Genomic DNA, 18,646 nt, shown 5'->3' with positions numbered 1-18,646 from the left:
TTAAATGTTTGATTGCAAAGCAGAGATGCAGTTTCCTGTGTCAGAGCATACGAAACGGTTTCTGCAAACGTCAATTTTGGACATGCTAATGCAGCGGAGCGTGTGGTGTTATCTCGTATTCCATTGACGAAAGCATAAATTTTCGTGTCCTCGATGTATTCCATGGACTTATGTGTATAAGCTAAGTAAATAACCTCTCAATCTCTGTAGAAAACTGTTGCAGAGACTCATTGGCTTTCTGGCGGCGATTTCGCAACTCGATTTGAAATATCTGCTTCCTGTGCTCACTACCATACCTTCTTTCTAATGCACCCATCAACGTTTCATAACTACTCGCCTCGCAGTTTGGAATGGTCTGTAACATCTCCGCTGCAGATCCTTTTAATGCAACGAACAATGCAACTACTTTATCTTCAGCGTTCCAATTATTTGAAGATGCCGTCTTTTCGAATTGAAGCTTAAAAACGTGGAACGGAACCGTGCCATCAAAGGATAGAGGTTTTACCTTGGCAGAAGCTGTTGACACAATTGGCCGATTTAATTGTAGCTCGCGGAGACGATCTTTCAATTCATCTATTTCTGTTTTAATTTTATCCCGCTCTTCCGAAATCTGTGAGGACGCTTCTGCTACTTGTGAGGTCACCTGCGATATCCGTGTATCCGGCTCTTTCAACTGTGAGGACACCTGTGCTGATATACGTGCATCTTGCGTTGCGAACTACTCTTCGAACTGCGTTGACAGCCGCGATTCTAACTGCCATTTGTGTCGATATTTGCGTTGACACCCCTGTTGATATCTGCGTTGACATCTGGGACATTGCAGTAAAAATCATGTTTATGTCCACCATCTTTGACGAGCATTGAGCCTCTTACTTTTCTCCTATCTTTGTTGTCTCTTCCTCTAATTCCATGTGAAAGACATATTCGTCATCATTAATGTTTTCCGCCTCTATGGCCTCTCTCAACCGTGATGGTAATTCAGTTTATAATCCATTTGTCGCCAAACCATGTTGCTCCAGCTCCTTTTTCAGTATGGAATCTTCAGATCGTTACACTGAGCCATTTTCAAATAATTATCTCCTTGGGAATTTATTTGACAATCCCACTTCTGACACCAATTGTAACGGATAAATCGTCTACCTGTAACTCACTCTTGATTGTCAAATTAAAGTCCCAATTTAATGGCTATACTCTTATCTTTACTTTTATTTCCAACAACTTAACACTTATTGCTCGATATTCGAGTTTACAACTTATTGCTTATAGCTTAATTGCTCTTATCACGACAACACTCTAACTAGAACTGTCTTTGCTGCACAATCCGGCAGCCCTTATATGTAACAAAACATTGCTTCTAGAACATTCTTGCAATTACAAATTCGCTAACTAGTTGCTTTTGGCAGTTTATCGTTGATTCGATTTTGTTCTATCATCTATATAACTATCGATAGTCCCATCGGCTGTTTTGCAACTTTACTTTATAGCATCAAAAGGCGTTTATAAAAAAGGTAAGTACAGTCAAACCTGAGTAAGAGAGAACTGGGTAAGCGAGAAAACTCTATAAGTGATAACAATTCTCAGGTGCCGAGCTTTGACCTCTCAAAAACCTCTATGAGTGAGAAACAAAATCCTCCATAAGTGACAGTCCTTTTTCGCACTCTGACCTCTATAACTGAGAGCCTCTTTTGTACTTAACTCTATAAGCGACAATTTTCCTATGTATGAAATATTCTTTCTTTCAGGAACCAGGAACTATGTTGTTTTCTTGTAATTCAAAGAAATAATATATAACTGTATTAACTTATTTGTCATGCTCACTGCAGTTCATAAATATCAACAAGTTATAATGTCTGGAGAACTCACCGAAGATGAAATCATTTAAAATTGCGTAACTGACGGGAATGAAAGTGACGATGATGCTGATCAATCACCGAGTTCGGATAGAGAAATTGAAACTATGCCAGGCATGAAGCTTTAGAGGCTTTGGAGACGCTCCACAAGTTTTTCGAATACTCGGCGGTTGGTGATAAGACTATATTTGATAAAATATATGAACTCGAAAAGCATACAATACCCATAGTATAAACTTAGAGACAGAAAAAAAGTTGACTCATTTTTTTAAAATAAAATTGCCTGTTACTTGCTTCTTTGTATTTATGCATTTTAATAATCACTTTGTAATCACTCTAATGAATTATTCGTTAGCGCTAGTGAGTTCCCCAACCAGTAGTACAGTCAGGCTCCAGACATACGGTTGGATCCCGTTTCAATTCCAAGCTTTGACGGACAGCCGTCAAACTGGTTAGCGTTCAAGGATATGTTTGAGACACTAGTTCACAACAGAAGTGACTTACAGCCCACCTATAAACTGGGAAAATTACGACAGCATGTGAAGGCAGAAAATGTTGCATTAGTAGGTGGCGTGTACACAGGTGGGTATGAAGAAGTCTGGGCTGAATTGAAACAACGTTATGACAACCCCCGTCCCATGTTCAGCATCTACTAGACTTACCGACTCATCCACAAGAATCTCGAGCTACTCTACTAAATTTTGTAGATAGTGTACGTAATTCGTTTAGAGCGCTTGAAATGATGAATGTGCCAGTAAAACAATGGGATGCTATAGCCGTACCATTGCTATTACCGAAACTAGCGTTTGTTACCCGAACCGAGTGGGGAATGAGCCTAAAATCCAATGACATCACGAAGATGGAAAACGTTATAATGTTCGTGGAACGGCGTGCAGCCAACTTGCCGACATCTTCGCCAATTACTCCATATATTATCAGCGGACGCACACCAAGTCGTGTCGTGAAGACGCATCTGGCTATGAATTCTGAAAAAATTGCTACTCCGTTAGCAGCACGTGACAGGGCAACTAATTGCCCATCTTGTAATGAATTTCATCGCATTACGAAATGCCAAAAGTTTCGTAATCTTCAACTTGATAAACGCTGGGATCTGGTGAAGCAGGCATCATTATGTTTCAATTGCCTCAAGGCCGGTCATGGTAATCGTGACTGTCCATCTGGGTTGTGTCTCAACTGCCAGCAGAAACACAATACTCTACTGTGTAGCAGGCCCCACGAGAGAAGCGTTGAAGGCACATCCACCAGATATACTCCTGGACCGTCGGCTACAGCGTCATTGGTGGCGCCCAAGGTACTTCCCCGACAACAATGACAAAAGAGCGACGTCCAGTCATTTCTCTTGCAGGGTGACCGGACTATTCTCTTAGCAACGGCAAACGTGCTTTGCACTTTGCGATATTGGTTCTCAGGTGAGCTTCATTTGCGAATCATTAGTAACTGTTTTGAATCTTCCTAGAAGCCTGTACGAGTGTCAAGTCGAAGGTATTGATCAAAGTCTTTCAACCCGTACAAAAGGCATTGTGAGAGTTAGTATGCAGTCCCACGCGGATGAGAAGTTCAAGATCAGTTTTAATGCGTACATCATTGATTCAATCACGTCTATGACTCCTGTTACCACCATAGACATCAGAACCAGTCATCATTTAAAATGTCTTCGTTTGGCAGATCCGGCGTTCGGTATACCAGGTCCCGTAGAACTACTGCTTGGCGCAGATATTTGGCCTGCCCTTGCATTAAACGATGTTGTTGTCGGTCCTCATAACGAACCTTGCGCATTACACACTCGTCTCGGATGGGTAGTGCTTGGTCCGGTAGTATCGAACGAATCGAAATCAGTCTTATTTTCATCTCTTGTGGACGTTCAAGAGGATTCTACCACCGATAAACTTCTACGAAACATTTGGGAAATCGAAGAACCTCCTGACAACACCAAAGCAGAGGTGGTCGAATGTGAAAAGATTTACGCGACTTCCGAATGGTCAGTATATTGTACAGATCCCGTTTCGATCTGATGCACCTGCACTCGAAAACTCCCATCCGGCGGCACTTCGACAATTTTTGAAACTAGAGCGAATATTGGCAAACGACTACGCACTGAGGGAGAAATACGTCAAATTCATGAGGGAATACATCAAGTTGGGACACATGGAGGCGATAGATGGTTCTCCAGTTGGCATGGGAAGCTATTATTACATCCCTCACCATGCTGTTACGGCTAAATTCAGAGTAGTGTTTAACGCATCGTGTAAAACAACCAACGGCGTATCTCTTAACGATACGCAAATAAGTAGACCCCAGCTACAGGAAAACCTGGTTGACATACTTCATCGATTTCGGCGGTATTCAGTTGCTTTCACAGCTGATATCAAAAAGATGTTCCGACAAGTAATGGTTGATTCCAGGCATCGAAAATGGCAACAGATACTTTGGAGGGAGTGCCCTAATGAATGCTTGCGTACCTATCAACTTACGACAGTGACGTACGGTATGGCAAGCAGTCCTTTTAATGCTATTAGAACATTGAGGCAGTGTGCCTATGATAATTGGGAAGTGATTGCTGACGTTCGCCGGGCAGCCGCAGCACAGGACAGCATCCTTCATAGCTTTTATGTTGATGATTATTTGGAAAGTGTTCACACGCAGGAACTGGCCATCAACCGTGCACGCGACGTTGATGCCATTCTTCAGCAAGGTAAATTTGAGTTAGATAAGTGGAACTCCAACTGCGTTCAGACCCTGGAAAGAATCAGTGGTTCTAAGGCGTCTGCATCGGAGATAAATTTTAGCGATTCCAGCACAACGGTATTGGGCCTACACTGGAATCCTATTACTGATACCTTATTTTTCAAGGTTAAGGTACGTAACTTTGACACAATTTTGACTACTGAATGGATTGAGTGATATTGCAAGGTTGTATGATCCACTGGGGATGCTGACACCAGTTGTCGTGTCGGCCAAGATATTTGTTCAAAATATATGGTTGGCAAAGCTGAGTTGGGATACGCCTCTACCATCTGATATTCGTGAGACTTGGATGAAATACCGGAACAGTCTGCAGGGTCTTGAAAATATCAAAATACCACGATGGCTAGGAATCAAGAAAAATTCAGTATCGACGCTACATGCAAGTACAAAAGCTTACGCAGAAGTTATTTACTTACGGAATACCAGTGCTGGCGCAGCATGCCAAACATCCTTGATTGTCGCAAAAACAAGAGTTGCCCCACTGAAGGAAATGACGATCCCTCGTCTAGAACTTTCTGTTGCACAACTACTGGTTACGACTATGAACAACATTCGTCGTGATTTGCAGTTTGAGAAAACGGATACATATTATGGAGTGACTCGACAATTGTTCTCCATTGGATTCGGCGTCAACCCTCTTCATTGAAACCGTACGTGGCGAATAGGATAGCTCTCATACAAGCAAAATCGGATATAAACGCGTGGCGACACATTCAATCGGAATACAACCCCGCCGACTGCGCGAGCCACGGACTTACACCGGTCGCTATCAAGGGGAACGAACTTTGATGGAAGGGACCTCTTTTCATCCACGCGGTTAATGTCTCACAACTGAAGAAACCTAAATTTTGATCGGAGAAAGCCGACTGTTAAGGGTACATCTTGGCGTTGGCATTGGGAATGGTTTATTGATGACATCCTTTTAAACAGCGCGAATACCTTTGGTAGCAAGGTTTAGCCGTTAAAATGCCTTCTTTAATACAACTGCGCGAATTCGTCGTTTCATGCCGGCACTCAAGAATCAGAGATCAAATGAGTTGATTACTGCTGAAGAGAAAGAGTGGGCACTGATCACGCATATTCGTCAAAGTCAAGGTAATATGTATCATTCTGAAATTAAATCACTCAAATCTCGTACCAGCATTGACTCGTCCAGCAAACTGCTTCCATTAAACCCGATTTTGGATGAAGAAGGCATACTCCGCGTAGGAGGTCGGTTGACAAACTCGGAATTACCGTATGTGCAAAAACATCAAATCATTCTTGCTTATACTTGTCCTTTGGCAAAACTTCTTGTAGCTGATGCTCACAAGTGCGGTCTCCATGGTGGGATACAGGAAATGCTGCAGTACTTGCGCATGCGATTTTGGATTCTGCATGCACGTAGGATCGTAAAGTCATATCTACATCAGTGTGTCGTATGCCGTCGACACTCCCGGATAACGCATCAGCAACAGATGTCGTCACTTTCGAAATCACGCGTTATGGTTGCCCCACCGTTTACCCATACCGGGTTGGACTATTGCGGTCCATTCAACGTTTGTCGTGGAGGAAAGCGATCCACTACAATGACTAAAACTTACGGCGCGATTTTCATTTGTATGGCTACAAAGGCCGTACATATCGAACTTGCGGAAAATTTGTTAACTCAGGCGTTCATTGATGTGTTTGATCGCATCATAAGCCGACGCGGCATATGTTCGGTTCTTTATAGCGACAATGGAACGCAATTTGTAGGTGTTAGTCGGGTTATGACAAGCAAAGACCTACAAAGTTGGAGAAATATATACGCAACTCAGCATGTATCATCTTTCGGAACGCAATGGAAATTTATCACTCCAGCCGCACCCCATCATGGAGGTCTTTGGGAGGCAGCTGTGCGTTCAGCAAAAAGGCATCTCTATCGCACAATTAGTCACCAAATCTTACGCTACAATCAACTGATTACTCTACTAGTTAGGATTGAGCCCAGTTTGAATTCCAGGCCACTCGTTCCTCTTCATCATGATCCAAGTGGGTGTTATGCTCTCACACCTGGCGACTTTCTCATTGGTCGACCGCTCAATTCGAGACCAGAACCACCTGTTGCGGATGTTCCAATAAACCGTCTCTTATATTCTCAGCAATTACAAAAGATGTTCGAACACTTCTGAAAGCGTTGGAACTATGAATATTTATCCAACCTTCAGGCGCGCCGCAAGTGCGAAAGTCGACGTCAGAATCTACAGGAAGGAGATGTAGTACTGATTTTAAACGAGAATCTACCCCCTACGCATTGGCGCTTGGGACGCATCACGGAGGTTCACCCGGGGAGTGACGGATTGGTACGAATAGTAACTGTGGAATATAACAGGGACAAACGTGCACCTGAAGGACTTTTTGTAAAACACTACTGCCAACGTCCAGTGCAAAAGATTTGTCGTCTTATTGACCCAAATCAAGAAGTTCTGAACCCAGAAGGTTCAGCCGGGGAGGAATGTTAACGATTAACAATAAGTTCATTTAATTTGAGAGATTTATGCTGTACAATTTGGCAGCACCATTCTCCAGGTACAATCTGGCATCATCATTATCAGGTGACGCACTTTACCTTCGGCATTTTTACTGTTATTGAGTCAGACCATTTTACCGTATGCTATAACAACTTTGCTACTTTCGTCGATTCGCTTACATAATAATTTTCTATATAAGCATAAGAGTTCAGTTGTCTGTCAAAGGAATTGGATGGTACTTGGAGCGTACCAAATAACTAGTGAAAATATTAATATTGTTTTATTGTAGGGCAAATCCGTCATTGGAACATGTTTAGTTTGAATGTTTAGTGGAATCCTAAACACTGAGTGCTTAAATTAAAAGCTAATTCATTTACTTTGTGTATTTTTAAAGTGTTTTTAGATGACCCTTAATATTTTCCATTTTGTTGGTGTGTCATCAAATAACGTAACATTGGTTGTACGGCGCCTAAAGGAAATCATTAATATCTCCCAAATACCAAAACGCCCTCTCTAACTGAGGATCAAGAATTCGAAAAATGATTACTATGAGATGCCCGATTTCAATCCAACACGCATTTCGCCATGTTTGCTGCGAATCGATTTGAAATATTCCAAGTGTTGGACATGGAGGCTGTGCGTAAATCGTTTGAGAAGGAAATGAGTGCTCTGATCCAGTTCTACGGCTTTTACGTGAACTATCGCCATTTAGCCTTGTTGTTAAATTATAAAACTCTTTAGATGTTATATGTATATAATTGAAGCCATAATGCCACATATATATCAGCATTACAAGAATATATAATTATGAATAATTGATTCATATCTGGGAAATATTCTATATTTTTACGTTGAATATGTATATATACTATATTTATTGTAATTAAAAATTGTTTTATTTGGTGCATTTTAGCACAAAATTGAAGGTGGAAGATTTCTTCATCTTAGCCTAAAATCTTTGGTTTGGTTACCTTAACATAGGTAACCCATGTGAATCATGAGGTAACCCTGAAGGTTACGAGAACCAGACAAAAGATTCTATATTAAAATATCAGTACAATTTTTGACATTTCTTAACATGAAAAGCAATGTAAACACTGTAGACAACATGTCTATGTTAAGTAGAATGTTAAATATTGTAGCCATCAACTTTTTGTATGAATTGTGTACAAACTTGCATGCATTTATTTTTAAAATATGATATAGATACTGTAACAAACTATTTATTCATTTTTATTCTTCCTTCTAGAAGCAAGAACAAAAGTAACCTATCGGATAACTAATGAATAAATTACTGATAACCTACCGGTAACCATTTTGCTAACTTTTACCAGTTTTGTAGGATACATTTCCTATGAACAGAGAACGTAAACAAGCATGTCAAAACCTAACTCCAAGACAGATTTGTGTAAATGTCAGAATTGCAAACCCATTCTGGTCACAGAATCTGATTGAATTTTGGTCTTTTCGATTATACGCAAAACCAATATTTGAATCAACAGTTTACTATGTGACAATCTTACAAATGAATAAATTTGGAAGCAATTCTATTAAAGTTTTTAATAAGTTCCAATATTTTAGCTTTTATGGTATTGTGACGAACACGGATGATAGAACGAAATCGAATCGACGATAAATTGCCAGAAGCAACAGAGAACGTATATCATAGAGAAGGTTCATGGTGTGCCGATTGTCAAAATGTTCCTCTTGACGGAGGGTTACTCGCCAACATTAGTGCATTTCACCACAAACAAATTATTAGCTGATTTCACCAGAATTTTACCCCTGCGGAGCGCAAAATAGCAGAATTGAGCATTTTGAATGTTAAATGAGAAAAATAAGCTAAATTCAATGTTAAGAAGTGTACGATTACAGATTCGTATATTTACAATGCGCAAACGAATTTACATATAATTTTAAGATATTCTGCATATACAGGGCGGCTCACGAATCGTGCTACAAAAATAAACCGTAATAAGTTTCTTTTTAATCAATGCATTACATTAAGTTTTTTTGTATTGTATAGAAAATCTTATTTTATTTTATACAATTAATTATTCCTCCATGCTCAGCCACGTATATGCGACACCTAATTAGAAAATTAATGCGGGCTGGAGGGTTCGTCGGGATTGCCTCAAATATCTATCAATGGACTGCTTCAGTTCAGTCAGATGTCTGGGTTTGAATTTGTACTCCTCTTGCTTGACATAACCCAATAAGAAAAGACCAAGCGAAACAAATATGAAAATACCCATTATAATTGTTAATTTGTCTATATGCAACGTATGTATGTAAATATGTACACTCATTGTTTCATGGGATACCAGAACCATACACACTCTTACAACCATACATCTCATATGGCAAGTGCAAAATCAACCCTTATTCATATACAACATGGCATGCGTAAATGGAAACAAAGTCAACAAGTCATGTGCATATATACGGGCAGATGTGTGTACAAAAAATTCGCATATTTACATACGCACATTCTTTGACAAATACAGTCAAACCCGGTTAAGTGCCAAAACCAAAGTTGCAGATTTTTTATGCTTTGTAGTACATAAGCTATTGTGGTACTTAAGAGACTGGTACCAAAGAAATAATTTCTATGTATTTAAAAAAAATTACCGTTTTCCTTAAAAAATTAAAAAAAATAAACGTGAGATGCAACAAGACACAGGCAGATAAGAGGGATTGGAGGAGTGATACTTAACCGGGGCTTACTGTATACATAAATCAGAGGAATATTGAATATTTTCTTTAAAAAGTTTCTTGAATTGTAAATCGACAAATATACTATGTTGTCACTTTTATTCTAAAATATTTTAATACTCATATTTGAGGGGTTGTCACTTTTCCCTTCTAAAGGGAATATCAGAAATTTGTTCGATTTATGATTTTTAGCTTTTGCCATCGTCGTGAAAAGACGCTTGTAGACAAAAGCATGCTCGGGGAGATGTGAGGGTATCTGTTTTTTTGAATGAAGCGAGGTTGCTTGTTAAAACTACGCCTGCGTTCATGAATGAAAATGTTGTTGTTGTGCAATTTACTATAAATTTGGGCTTCGCCTATTTGGCTGACATATTGACTTGTGACGATTGTTGTTTTTGTAAAACAATGTTTGTAGTTTTTGCGGGTGACATATTTACATGTGTACGCATATACGTATGTATGTATGTTTGTTTCTGTATGCATTATTTGTTCGGCAATTTTATGTCTACATACATATATGCGTGTACATATAAATCAATGCGCGCACATATATTGTGTTGATATATGATAAAATTATGATTTCAATTTCTGAATCCGCACATTCTTTAAATACATAGAAAAAATTTTTTGGCACCACCCGCTTAAGTAATACAAAGCACAAAAAATCTGCATCTTTGGTTTCGGCACTTAACCGAGATTGACTGTATTTGTCAAAGAATGTACGTATGTACGTACATACATATATACATATTCGAATTTTTTGTACACACATCTGCCAGTATATATGCAAGTTAACGGCAACATCCACAAAGTAGCTTTACGATCATTATAAACAAAACTATTTCTTTGCACTCAGCAATAATAAAACTTCTTAATAAGCATCTTTGTTTATTTAAGTAATCAATACTCTTTTTATTAAGCTAAGACCACCCATACAATGTAAACAATAAAACTAATTGCTGAATAAGCGAATATTGTAAATTGACACTTATTGTAAGACTTAATCATATAAGAAAAATGTATATATAAGAGCAAATTGAAATAAAGAGATTCAGTCTTCCATCAGGACCACTCAACCCAATCGTTTGATTTCTTCCGTGCGTTGCGCGGAAAATATATTTTTTTAATACTTCCACATAGGAGGAAGTTAATTGGCGCCCAACGCGTGGGGCATGTGTTAGTGATATCCTCGGTAAAAAAAGGGAGAAAAAAACAAGTATCCCTAGCCGAAAAGATAATCATAGTGACGTGTGTCGAAACCACAAAAAAATAGCAATCAAGTATCCTCTCGGGAGGAGAAAAGAAAAAAACAAAATAAGTACGGCTACGCGAGCATGACGCGAATAAAAGGCCCGAAAATCAAAATGTACGGCTACGCGAGTGCACAAATAAAATAAAGAAAAACACAAAAACCGATTCAAATACCAAAAAATCAAATACTAAAGATTTTTAAAGTTTGAAGAGTAAAAATTGTGGAAAATATTTTCGCGTGAAGTAAGAAATCAATTTATTCTTACTAATATAATATTGTTTTACGGGTAGAGCGATTGCAAGCAAACAAGTGTAAACGCTATGAACAAACGAATCTTCAAACAAGTAAGGAAGGGCTAAGTTCGGATGTAACCGAACATTTTATACTCTCGCAAGGTCAAATGGTATACTCGTTTGAGATTTCTTTGTGGATTGACTGATATTTTCGGTAGAAGGTCAACTATAGGCACTGGGGTCCACATATTTAGTACTTAGGGGTTTGAACAGTTTTGGTTCGATTTAGACAATTTTTGGCCGCAAGGTGGCATACTTTAATTGCATTATTCACGCAAAGTTTTACCCCGATATAATCTTTTTTACCTGATTTGCATAGTGGAATGTGAAAGAATCAGATGGAATTGAAAATGGTGTTACATGGGAAGTAAGCGTGGTTGTAGTCCGATTTCGCCCATTTTCGCACTATGACATAGAAACATGAAAAGAACGTTATGCACCGAATTTGGTTGAAATCGGTTGAGCAGATCTCAAGATATGGGTTTTCACCTAAAAGTGGGCTGTGCCACGCCCACTGTCTAATTTTGAACGCGGTTCCTATAAAGTCATCTTATACCATCTCAGAGATAAAATTTAGTGTCTCTGGCGTGTTTAGTGCTTGATTTATCGCGCTTTTAGTAGTTTTTAACAGTACCGTTATATGGGGAGTGGGCGGAGTTGCCACCCGATTTCAACTATTTTCACACCGTCAATAGAAGTGCTAAAAACATTTGCTTCCAGTGAATTTTGTTATTATAGCATTAGCGGTTTAGGAGATATGCACATTAAACCTATTAGAGGCGGGACCACGCCCACTTTTTAAAAAAAAATTTTAACTGCAGATGCCCCTCCCTAATGTGATCCTGTGTACCAAATAACAGTCTTGTATCTTATTGCGGAGCTTAGTTATGGCAAGTTATTTGTTTTTGATTAATGGCGTTTTGTGGGCGTGGCAGTGGTCCGATTACGCCCATCTGCAATACCAACCGTCTCACGGTACCATGAAACATGTCTACTAAGTTTCATAAAGATATCTCAATTTTTACTCAAGTTAGAGTTTGCACGGACGGACGGACAGACGGACAGACGGACGGACGGACAGACAGTCACCCGGATTTCAACTCGTATCTTCATCCTGATCATTTATATATATATAACCCTATATCTAACTCGATTAATTTTAGGTGATACAAACAACCGTTAGGTGAACAAAACTATTATACTCTGTAGCAACAGGTTGCGAGAGTATAAAAATGGAACGCTATGTAGTGAAATAACTATAACAGCAAGCGAACTATAACAAAAGTGTTGCTCTATAACTACGCCAATTTCGAAGCAATTCAAATTGAATAAAGTGTGTAAAAAAATATAAAACCTAACACCAAAAGTTAACAATCGAAGAATTAAAACAAAGGAATAGTGCAAAAAGAAACTTCAGCGGCTAAAGGCACACAAACCCCGTGCTAGCAATCAACAGTAGCGAAGCAATTAAACAACAATCAACACAAGCGAAGCAATTAAACAGGAATCAACAGAAGCAAAGGAATTATAACACCAATCAACAAACCCCCTTAGAGAAGGACGAAAAACTAGTAAGCTGATAATTTAATATATATTAAATTTATAACAATAAAATTGTATTATTGTAATAATCCTAGTAACATAAAATATTTTAAGTATAAGTACTCAAATTTATAAAAAAACATGTTATAAATCAAGGCTCGATCAGCCATATAACAAATATTTTGAAACCGCGATTCACCACCGCAAATGGGACCCTCCGGTTTATAACATAAACTCAATTCTGCGATTCTGTACTTCAGACCCTCCAGAATAAAAGGGTTTCCTTTCCTAGAAAGGATCAAAAATTATAAAAAAAGCATCTTGTAAATCAAGGCTCGATCAGCCATATAATAAATATTTTGAAACCGCGATTCACCACCGCAAGGGGGACCCTCCGGTTTATAACATAAACTCATTTCTGCGATTCTGAACTCCAGAGTTTCCTTTCCTAGAAAGGATCAAAAAAATTATTGTAAGAAAAGAAAAAAAAACAAAGAAGATATATATATATATATATAAGAAAATAAAATATGTATTTCCAAAACTTTGACAAAGATGACAGACGCTTTACCAACCGACTCAGACAAATGTAGGTCAGATAAATCTTATTAAAATTTTAATAGGTTGTAGTAGAAACAAAACAAGATAAGGATCATATAGGAAAAAATAAAAAGCATTCTTTCCTAGAAGAAAATAAATTTTTAATGGGAAATAATTCAAGTACACTAAAATACGAAAGGCTGTACTATTGTAATCATTGCAAGGGCAACCATAGAACTGAAACTTGCCCATATTTAAAACATACAAAAACTAAAATAATAAAAAATGGCTCTAAATAGTGAGAACGAGAATCTTGTTGCTAGACTAATAACTGCAACAAATGCTTCTCTTAAATTAGAGGTAGAAGAGTTACGAAGGCAACTGCAGGACTTACACAGTCAACTACAGTCGTTGATTATAAAATAGAAGTGATTGATCCACATATCAATTGTGATGAGTCACTTGAGGTGGTCAAGTCACTACCAGAATTTAACGGAAAATAAACTAAATACGTTAGCTGGAGGGAATCAGCCAATAACTCAATGAGCTTATATGTAAGGGGCAGCCGTAGATATTTTGCTGCATTAACTATACTAAGAAATAAAATTACAAACGACGCTAACGACATTTTATCCAATCACGGGACGGTTCTTAATTTCGATGCTATTTTGGCACGACTCGATTTTGCTTACGCGGATAAGCGACCAGCTCATATTATCGAATTCTTCAATTATAGAATACTATAATAAGGTTAATGAAAAATTAACTTTACTTATTAATAAAACGATAATGACTTACGGATCAGATAATGCCGTAACTAAAGAATTAAATGCAAAAAATAGGCGGGATGCGTTGCGTATATTTATAACAGGTCTAAATGGAAATTTAGCCAATATAATATTCTCATTATCACCAAGTGATTTGCCAAATGCGTTGGCAAAAGCACAAGAATTAGAATCGAATAATATGCGAGCAATTTTCGCATCACAATTCGGGAAAAATCCGAATTATTACAGCCAACGTACTAACTTCAATAACGGAAATTTCAATAATAATTTACGGTTTTCACAAACCCAACTTCAAAGAGGCTACAACCAAAGGCCCTTACAACAAAACATTCAGGCAAGACCTATCCCAATAGATGTCGATCCAAGTACTCGAATTCAAAATCGACCACATTATAATGTAAATAATACAAGTAATGTACAGAATACAAGAATACATACTACAGATAAACGACCATATGCCAGCGCACAAATAAGTAATCAACCACCAAATAAAACACAAAGGATAAATAATATTAAAGAGGATATTTTTTTATCAAAACTAACTCTTGCCATATATTTTCTTACATGACAGGGTTAATGGCCAAAACTTTAAAATATTAGTAATACGGAAGCAACAAGTTGCTATACCTATAAAATCAGGAATTTATAAGAATAAAAACCAATTAAATATATATAAAAGAGTAAAAACAATTAATGGATTTTCGATAATACGATATTATCATTTTATTACTCTATTTGGTAAAAGACAAATTTTTTACGAAATCGAAAATTTAGAAGCAGACTTTTTAATTGGATACAAATTCCTGAAAGAAATTAATGCAGTGATCAACTGGAAAGAAAAAAAGTTGATAATAAATAATGAAAAGGAAGAAGACATATTTAGCTTAGGAGATGAATCTGAGCAACATGATATTAAAGGAAATATAATTACTTTGGGAGCAGAGAATCCTAAAGCGCCAGCTGAAGATTTATACCAGCACAATGAATATATTAAAAATAAAAAATATAATGTGAAACAAAAAAGTTCTACAACGCCCGCCGATGGTAATACCGGCAACAAAAGTAAAAAATTCAATTATAAAAAATATAATGTGGAACAAAAAAGTTCTACAACGCCAGCCGATGGTAATACCGGCAACAAAAGTAAAAACTCAATTATAAGAAATATATTGTGGAACAAGAAAGTTCTACAACGCCAGTCGACGTACTTACCGACAATAAAGAAGATTATATAAATAAAATAAATTTAGAGGAAGAATTCTCTGAAGCATCAGCCGAAGAAAATACCGGCATATATGAAGAAAGAATTAAATATTTGAGGGAAAAAATAAGAAATAAAATAAATGAAATACATTCTTCAATAAACATGAATTTACCGTACGGATATTCGTGCGGAAATAAGAACCTCGGTAATACTCCAATTTGGAGTAAACAGTATCAGTATCCTTTAGCATCAAATGCTTTTGTGAATAAAGAAATCACGACAATAATTGAAAATAACAATAAACAATACCCATATCCCTTTCGCTAGATATGGAATCAAAGGCAGAATATATGAGTATGTAATTTACTTAAAAAAAATAATAGGATAGAGAAATAAGCTAAAGCCTAGGTACAAGAAACAAGTAATAAAAGAAGATTTAGGAAATAAGGTTAAAATTAACTACAGAAATAGAATAGTACATAAAGATAATATTAAATCTTGAATATATATTTTCAGAATATGATACCCTTAATATTTCTAATATTAATTGTTCAAACAATGACGGACAAGTCACAGTCCACAATATGCAACAGAAGATTATGTCTTATTAGAGGACGGAGACGTAGCTTTATACAATGACTATGGCGACATTTTTCACATTACTAATTTAACTTATTTTAGAGAACTTATAAATTCAGACAAAAGTTATAGTAATAAAAAATACAGATATAATAATTTACATGGGAATAATGAAAATGAGGTAGCATATATTAATGATTTAGATACAGAACCAGAAATTGAAATTATCGAAACTTTATTAGGGCGAATACAAAATAAAGATACAAGATATAAGAGAGGGATAAATGAATTAGGGACACTATGGAAGTGGATAGCAGAAACACCAGATCATGATCGATTTAGTGTTAATAAATAATAAGTTAAACGAACTAATTGAAAATGACAATAAACAATACACAACAAACTCTGAAATTTTTAAAATAATCAGTCAATTAACAGAAACAATTAAAAATGTAAACGAAAATTCACATGTTAAAATTTTAACGAGAAGGAAATATCAATTTTTTATAACTGAACTACAAAATATGGTTCATACGATAGCTATGGAAAAAATAGGAATTTTAAACCCTGCAATTTTACATTTAAATGAGATAAAAAATATAATACAAAATGAACACGAACGATTGAATATAACTGATTTGATGGACATTTCTAACTTTAAGATATTACAAAATAAAGATGTAATTGTTATATATATTAAGTATCCTAAAATTATAAATGATTGCAAATATTATGAAGTAAGAGCAATCACACAAGAAGACGGTAAACTAGTAATTGACAAAGAAATTGCAAAATGCAAAAAAGAATATATTAATATAAAAAATTGTAAAAAAGAAATGATAAACACGCATTGTAAAATTAATAATACAAATACTTGCCTATCAGATATTTTGTCCAGAAAAAAAGGTAAATGTAAAAAACTAAAAGAAAAAAATAAAGAAATAGATGTAATAAAAGAAGGAGCAATATTAGTCTCCGGAAACAACACAGTTGATGGCTATGCTATAAATGGAATTTACCTTGTTACTTTTGAGAATTATACAAATATTAATAATGTTATATATGAAAATATCGATTGTAAAATTTGGAAATATTTAAACAACAATCACATAAATAATTTTGAAGTTATAGAATATATTGAAACAAAAAATAAAGAAATGAACTTTGAAAACATAAATATTTTAGCTGAACGAATGAAAGTTTTTAAACATCATTCACTTTTATGGTACATACTTATAATTTTGTTAATAATGTACATAAATTAAAGAATCTTATAAAAATTCTAAAATAAATAGAAATTTAGAATCTCAAAAAATATCATATAACGCTATTTTGAATAAAATAAATAACTTATCAAAAAATGATATTGAATCGGGGACGATTCATCTTAGAGAGGGGGGAGTTAACGGCAGCCTTCACAAAGTAGCTTTACGATCATTATAAACAAAACTATTTCTTTGCACTCAGCAATAATAAAACTTTTTAATAAGCATCTTTGCTTATTTAAGTAATCAATACTCTTTTCAATAAAGCTAAGACCACAGCTTCTTAAATAAGCAACTTTGCAACTTTGCTTATTTAAGCAACCAATACTCTTTTTATTAAGCTAAGACCACCCATACAATGTAAACAATAAAACTAATTGCTGAATAAGCGAATATTGTAAATTGACACTTATTGTAAGACTTAAGCATATAAGAAAAATGTATATATAAGAGCAAATTGAAATAAAGAGATTCAGTCTTCCATCAGGACCACTCAACCCAATCGTTTGATTTCTTCCGTGCGTTGCGCGGAAAATATATTTATACTTCCACATAGGAGGAAGTTAATTTGCACATGACTTGTTGACTTTGTTTCCATTTACGCATGTCACGTTGTATATGAATAGGGGTTGCTTTTGCACTTGCCATGTGCGATGTATGCTTGTAAAAGTGTGTATGGTTCTGATTTCCCATGAAACAATGAGTGTACATATTTACATACATATACTGCATGTAGACAAATTAACAATTATAATGGGTACTTTCATATTTGTTTACATGCACACATAATTATACATATATAATATATATGTATAAGAATATTTGCGACCGCTTGGTCTTTTCTTATCAGGTTATGTCAAGCAAGAGGTGAACAAAGTCAAACCCAGAAATCTGACTGAACTGAAGCAGTCCATTAAATACATATTTGAGGCAATCCCGACTTCTACCCTTCAGCCCGCATTAATTTTCTAATTAGGTGTCGCATATGCGTGGCTGAGCACGGAGGAATAATGAATTGTTAAACAAAAAAATTTTAATTTTCTATACAATACAAAAAAAAATTAATAAAAAAGAAACTTATTTCGGTTTATTTTTGTAGTACGATTCGTGAGCCGCCCTGTATATGCAGAACATCTTAAAATTATATGAAAAATCGTTTGCGCATTGTAAATATACGAATCTGTTGGCGTACATTTCTTAACATTAAATTTAGCATAATTTTTCTCATTTTACATTCAAAATGCTCAATTTTGCTATTTTGCGCTCCTTCTGGTGAAATCCGCTTATAATTTGCTTGTAATGAAATCAGAAAACTTAGAAGAACGAGAAGGTGCAGGTTAGATAGCGAACATGTGTAAAA

General features: G+C 36.1%; 2 protein-coding genes across 5 annotated transcripts; both read left to right on the top strand.

Moving 5' to 3' along the window:
- Window positions 1-1,313: 1,313 nt before the first annotated feature.
- Window positions 1,314-10,899, top strand: LOC118681965 (uncharacterized). Of its 4 annotated transcripts, none has more exons than XM_070108111.1 (3): window positions 1,314-1,508; window positions 1,582-1,687; window positions 1,743-10,899. In XM_070108111.1, the coding sequence occupies exon 3, from the start codon at window positions 5,621-5,623 to the stop codon at window positions 6,767-6,769; it is 1,149 nt and encodes a 382-aa protein (XP_069964212.1). In that variant the 5' UTR covers window positions 1,314-1,508; window positions 1,582-1,687; window positions 1,743-5,620; the 3' UTR covers window positions 6,770-10,899. The 4 variants fall into 4 exon arrangements, with proteins under 4 accessions (XP_069964212.1, XP_069964213.1, XP_069964211.1 ...); XM_070108112.1 differs by having other exon boundaries at window positions 1,566-1,687; XM_070108110.1 differs by lacking the exon at window positions 1,582-1,687 and having other exon boundaries at window positions 1,316-1,508.
- On the top strand, window positions 2,318-3,883 carry LOC118682854 (uncharacterized). Its single transcript, XM_070108465.1, has 3 exons — window positions 2,318-2,432; window positions 2,558-3,162; window positions 3,281-3,883. The coding sequence occupies exons 1-3, from the start codon at window positions 2,318-2,320 to the stop codon at window positions 3,881-3,883; spliced, it is 1,323 nt and encodes a 440-aa protein (XP_069964566.1).
- Window positions 10,900-18,646: the final 7,747 nt, after the last annotated feature.

Source organism: Bactrocera oleae, chromosome 4 (genome assembly GCF_042242935.1).
Source record: "Bactrocera oleae isolate idBacOlea1 chromosome 4, idBacOlea1, whole genome shotgun sequence".
Taxonomy (NCBI): Eukaryota; Metazoa; Arthropoda; class Insecta; order Diptera; family Tephritidae; genus Bactrocera; species Bactrocera oleae.
Note: the sequence above shows the minus strand (reverse complement) of the source record. Positions and strands in the feature narration are given on the sequence as shown.

What these genes read in the sequence shown, in the direction of transcription:
- LOC118681965 (XM_070108111.1), top strand. Translation starts at nt 5,621, where the DNA reads ATGCCGGCACTCAAGAATCAGAGATCAAATGAGTTGATTACTGCTGAA.
- LOC118682854 (XM_070108465.1), top strand. Translation starts at nt 2,318, where the DNA reads ATGTTTGAGACACTAGTTCACAACAGAAGTGACTTACAGCCCACCTAT. An exon ending in AGTAGGTGGCGTGTACACAG is followed by an intron (nt 2,433 to 2,557) that starts GTGGGTATGAAG and finishes TAAATTTTGTAG; the next exon opens with ATAGTGTACGTAATTCGTTT. An exon ending in CGTCATTGGTGGCGCCCAAG is followed by an intron (nt 3,163 to 3,280) that starts GTACTTCCCCGA and finishes ATTGGTTCTCAG; the next exon opens with GTGAGCTTCATTTGCGAATC.